At 61.5% G+C, this 5,249-nt stretch overlaps 1 protein-coding gene across 1 annotated transcript; it reads left to right on the top strand.

Moving 5' to 3' along the window:
• Window positions 1–73: 73 nt before the first annotated feature.
• Window positions 74–4,320, top strand: MNX1 (motor neuron and pancreas homeobox 1; the record flags this gene model as incomplete). The annotated part of the gene is made up of 3 exons (XM_040466671.1): window positions 74–338; window positions 3,200–3,360; window positions 3,961–4,320. Coding segments are annotated over 3 exons (786 nt in total), but the record flags the coding sequence as incomplete, so codon positions are not given.
• Between the last annotated feature and the right edge of the window lie 929 nt (window positions 4,321–5,249).

Genomic DNA, 5,249 nt, shown 5'->3' with positions numbered 1-5,249 from the left:
CGGGTACGAGTAGGAGAGCGCCGGGTGCTGGCCAGCCAGCGCGGCCGACGCCGCCCCCGCCCAGGAGCCGTAGACCGGGGGCGCGCAGGGCGGCGCGGGCCTCCCCGCGCAGGCCGCGCTCTACGGCCACCCGGTCTACGGCTACTCGGCGGCGGCGGCGGCGGCCGCGCTGGCTGGCCAGCACCCGGCGCTCTCCTACTCGTACCCGCAGGTGCAGGGCGCGCACCCCGCGCACCCCGCCGACCCCATCAAGCTGGGCGCCGGCACCTTCCAGCTGGACCAGTGGCTGCGCGCGTCCACCGCGGGCATGATCCTGCCCAAGATGCCCGACTTTAACTGTGAGTACCGCGCAGCCCCCGGGCCCGGAAAGGAAGCCAGGGGAAAACGGGGGGAGGGGGAGTCCTGGCACACGGTTTTCCCGCGCAGCCTGCCTCTCGCTCTCCGCTGGGAGAGCGCGGTGGAAGCGCCGCGAGGCCGCCTCGGCTCCGCCCGGGGCCCGCGAAGACTCGTGCGGACGGCGCGCGGTGGGATCGGCGGCGAGTTACTAAAATGGCCACGCGCGGGCCCTGCTTTCTCTTCCTCTCCTAACGGGAAGGGGCAGCTGGAGGTGTGAGACTCGAATCTAATGATTAACCGGCAGGCTAGAGAAGGAAGTGGTGAGGGAAGGCGAGCCGAGGAGCACCCGAGTTAGGCTGGCCTGGGGCTTGAGGCCCCCCGGAGCCAGGGGCTCCTCTCCAGGGAAACGGACTTGACTTAGGTACCGCATTCTGGGTTCTGGAGGGACCCCCGGTCCCTCCCAAGAGGAGAGATTCAGGAGCACAGAACAAGAAATGGGCTTCAAGAGGCCAGGGCCGCAAGGCCAGGTCCCTGGCGACGCTCTGGCCGTCTGCGGGGTTGAGCCTGCCTCTGTGAGGGCGCCTGGGCCGCCGTGTGATGCCCAGGAAGCAGATGGCCTGACCCGAACCGAGCGTCGACGGGGCGCTCCTGCGGAAGGGGAGATACGTCTCTTTCAGTACCCCCGTCTCGGGGACTCTGGGTAGCAGGTGCCCGCCCAGAATTGGAGGTCCCCAATACAGAGCGAACCCTTCCCCAAGGTAGGAGCAAGGGAGGGCTGGCCACCCCCACCCGGAGGAGAGCGGCTGGACTGTGGGCAGGTGGTACACCTCCAGGTGGCCTGGGCCACCTTGTCTTTCCTGGCCCGAGGGCAGGCACACTGGGCTGGCGCTCCGGGGAGTCTGGGTCTCCTGTCGGCTCGCCCCACCGGGGCAGCATGCACAGGCTGATGCATAAGACTTCACGCTTTCAGCTGCAGAAGACCCAAACAAAGAGACCCCATTGTTTCCTTCTGGGTGGATGTGTTTAGACTGGGGAGATGCAGGCATAGGAGGGGAAAAAAGCAAAAAAGAAAACAAAAATAAGCACTTGGCAGAATTGAGATCCCTCTGCTAGAAGCCGTGGTTGTGACTAAACAGAGAAAAGCCAGGACCCTGAGGCTGGAGAAGTCACAGCCAGGTGAGAAAATCCCTGCGTGTGCACTGTTGGCCCACAGCCCACCCCAGGCGTTTCCCAGCTCAGCTCCCACAAGACCCTCATGGCCACCGAACGGCCGGCCGGCCGGCAGGAAGTCAGCCCATCCTGATCCCTACAGGGAAACCTCCAGCTCAACTCTTGTCTCACCTCATGTCTGAACCTGCTGATCCCGGGTCAGCCAAACCCAGGGCACTCTTCCCGGGCCTGGTCGCCAAAGCCTCCACACCCCTGCTCACGGAAAGCCACCCCATGGGTTTCCCCTTATGATCTGCATCTCCCTCGGAGGGGGCTGCTGGCCTGCACACAGGCCTCCCCTGGGCACTGGGTCCCCTGACCACGGCGGGGGGGTGGGGTTGTTCTCCTGGGCCTGCGTGGAACTCAAGGTCGCTCAGAAAACCGGTGAAAGCCACATCCCTTTGCCAACAGACTTCACCCATCCCTGATTCCTAATCTTGACCCAGAGGTAGCAGACTGAAAACCCAGGCAGCTTTAAGTTTAGAACAGAAATCTGAACGCCGAGTCCTAAAGGGCAATAATAAGCCGGCCAGGATGCCGGCGTCTGTTCTGAGGGTTCCTCTTCTGGTCGCTGGAAAACCTGTTTGGTTTCCTTAATAGGTTGTCTCCGCTGTTGGATGGCATGTCCCAAATGGTCCCTTTGGAGCCAGTGTTTTAATTAAAGTTCTAATGTATTGTCAAGTTGGGAATTGGGGCCTCATTTAACTAAAGCTGGGGGCGTGGGCCTTCCCGTAAAGCAAATTGCCCACCCCGGGGGCCTGAGCTCAGCCGCTGGACTGGCCTCTTTTTTTCTCTTCCCTTTATTGTCGAACACTTGTCAGGCTCCTGGGACATCAAGGCAGGTCGCATTTTGAGGTCACAAAATTCTCTGTGATGTAACCGTGTGAAATTATGTAAATACAGCCAAGGGACCTCCTTGAACACTGGAAAGCCGGATCTCCCCCCCCCCCGCCGCCCCCGGGGGGGGGGCCTTCCATGTGCAAAATGAGACTTGTTCTGAAAAGGCTTCCAGTCTCCCTGGGCTCTGCCCCTCTGCGACCTGGGTACGGGGCTGTCGGGAAGAATTTTCAGTGGGGGAGTCTGGTGAATTCACATGTTCGGGCCCAGGATTTGGTCCTTCTCCGGCCTTCCTCCTTGTTCCTTTCCCCCTTCTATGTACTTAAGGAGGGGGCAGTGGGAATCCCACACCAGTCCTTTGCTGGCTGGGAAGAAACGGGACTGGTGATTCCTGGGACCTGTCTCTTTGAGCCTGGGCTGGGGGAGGACTCAGTGAGGAGTGGGAGGAGGAGTGCCCCTCTGGCCTCTGCTTCTGGCCTGTCCACCTTCTTCTACACCGCCCACCGGGTGCACAGGGCTGCTGCGTGTGAGACACTCTCTTTAATCAGAACGCCCAGGCCCTGGGTTAAAAAAATTTGGTCCCGTTAAACCCGACTTGCGTGGCTCCACCTGGCATTCGGAGCCTGGGCTCCAGGGCCCCCTCCAGGCACACCCGCGTCCCCGGGGAGAGGACGTCCACACTGAAGGCAGAGCGGTGACGCCCTGGGCTGGTGGGCCGGGCAGCAGCCTTGCACAAGTGGCACAGGGCGCATTGGGTGGCAGTGGGGGCGGGAGGCCTGAGCCAGACTGCCAGTGTCATGCCCCTCTCTGTCCCCAGCCCAGGCGCAGTCCAACCTCCTGGGAAAGTGCCGTCGGCCCCGCACAGCCTTCACCAGCCAGCAGCTACTGGAGCTGGAACACCAGTTCAAGCTCAACAAGTACCTGTCGCGGCCTAAGCGCTTCGAGGTGGCCACCTCACTGATGCTCACGGAGACCCAGGTACACAGCCCCCCCCCCCCCCAACAGCTCACCCCCTGCCTTGTCACCTGTGCACCCCTGGCCCTCTGCTGGCCTGAGCACCTGGAGGCCGGTGGGTGGGGGCGGCTTTTGGACCCTTAGGGGGCGGGTTCCTGTCCTGGGAGAGTTAGCATCTCTGCCAGGGCTCACTTACCAAGCCCAGAGGTCCGATTCAGTAAGTTGGGCTGAGACCCAGAAATCTGCATTTGAAGGACACTTCACCGCCTCTTCCATTCCAAAGCAGTGGTCCCCAGGCCACGTTTGAGAAATTTTATTCCAAAAAGAGAGCAGGGGATGTGTACAGGTTTACAGATACGTCCTCTAGCTGCTCCGGTCCTATCTGGACAGTGCCAGAGCACCCCCAGAAAAAGACGGGAATCCCGAAGTCGAGGTCCCCGTCTGAGCCTCCTTGGAGCCCCCCAGCCCCACTCTGGGGGGCGCTGGTGCCTGGGGGGGGGCACCCCTTCCCCTGAAGCCCACTCCTGGGCCTTGTGAGGACCGGCGAGGTGCAGGTGCAGACAAGACTCCAGAGAGAGGACCCGTAGGGAGTGGCCAGTTTCTCACGCCCTCTTGTGCCCTCAGGTGAAGATCTGGTTCCAGAACAGGCGGATGAAGTGGAAACGCAGCAAAAAGGCCAAGGAGCAGGCGGCGCAGGAGGCTGAGAAGCAGAAGGGGGGTGGGGGCGCCAGCAAAGGTGGCCTCGGGGAGGACAAGGGGGACGACGAGCTGCTGGGGCCGCCGGCTGCCGGGGACAAAAGCGGCGGACGCCGCCTGCGAGACTTGAGGGACAGTGACCCTGAGGATGACGAGGACGACGACGACGAGGACCCCTTTCCCTACAGCAACGGCACGGGAGCGCACGTCTCCTCCGACTGCTCGTCCGAGGCCGATTCCCCGCCCCCGCGGCCCAATGTGCCCGGGCACCAGCCCCCGCCCCAGTAGGGGCCCCACGCCCCAGGGCAGCCCCGCGGCCCCCAGGCACCAGCCCCTGCCCCAGGAGGGGTCCCGCGCCCCAGGGCAGCCCCGCGGCCCCCCCGCCTCGAGGCTGCGCATCCTGGGGCAGGTTCGGGCGCTGTGCCTGTCTGCTCTCCAAGGGACCGAGAGAGAGAGAGAGAGAGAGAGAGAGAGAGAGAGAGAGAGGTCCGGCGGGTGCACCCTTGAACTCCTGTCCTTTTTAATTTAATTTTGGTTAGTGTTGGGGGTGCTGTTTGTCAGACGATCTGAGCGCCACCAGGGGAAGGCCCCCACTCCTCCCCACTCCTCCCCACTTCCTGAATGGAGAAGGCCGGGACCTCTACAGTGTTGGACGACCTGGAAAACTTGAGTATTGATAAAGGGAAACTGTTTTGTGCTTACCTATCTGGGGGGAACTTTATGTCACGAGCTTTCAAACTGCTGGAAATCTCAAAACTGTACTGTCTTTATTTTTGTACATTGTATTTATATATATATAAAGAAACGACTACTTATGCATGCTAAATTATTATTTAGCTTCTCCCATCGCCCACGATGGAATGTAAAATAAATTGGTTTTTTACTGGATGAGAGCCCAGATCTTGGGGGGGGGGGTGAGTTAGGAAAGCGGACTTTACTATTTTTGTTTTTGAAATGAGGGGTTGGGTGTTATTCCACCGACCGAAGGTGCAAATCAGACTTGCAAACCGGTGGGAGGAGCACCTCCCTCTGCGGGCGGGCCGGGCACGGTCCCGGGGCTGGGGACTCGCAGGTGCGACAGGTTGGTGAAAATACCTGCGACCAGGCGTCCGCCTGTCCGGATGCGGGGATCCCAGGAGGGTAACGGGACTCGGTGGGTTTACTTTCCTAGCTGCTCGAGGATCTCGCGGCACCGGCGCTCCAGGAGTGGAGACGCA

The sequence above is a fragment of the Herpailurus yagouaroundi genome, unplaced genomic scaffold (assembly GCF_014898765.1).
Source record: "Herpailurus yagouaroundi ecotype Mexico unplaced genomic scaffold, PumYag 64887, whole genome shotgun sequence".
Lineage (NCBI taxonomy): Eukaryota > Metazoa > Chordata > Mammalia > Carnivora > Felidae > Herpailurus > Herpailurus yagouaroundi.
This window is presented reverse-complemented; position numbering and strand designations above follow the sequence as displayed.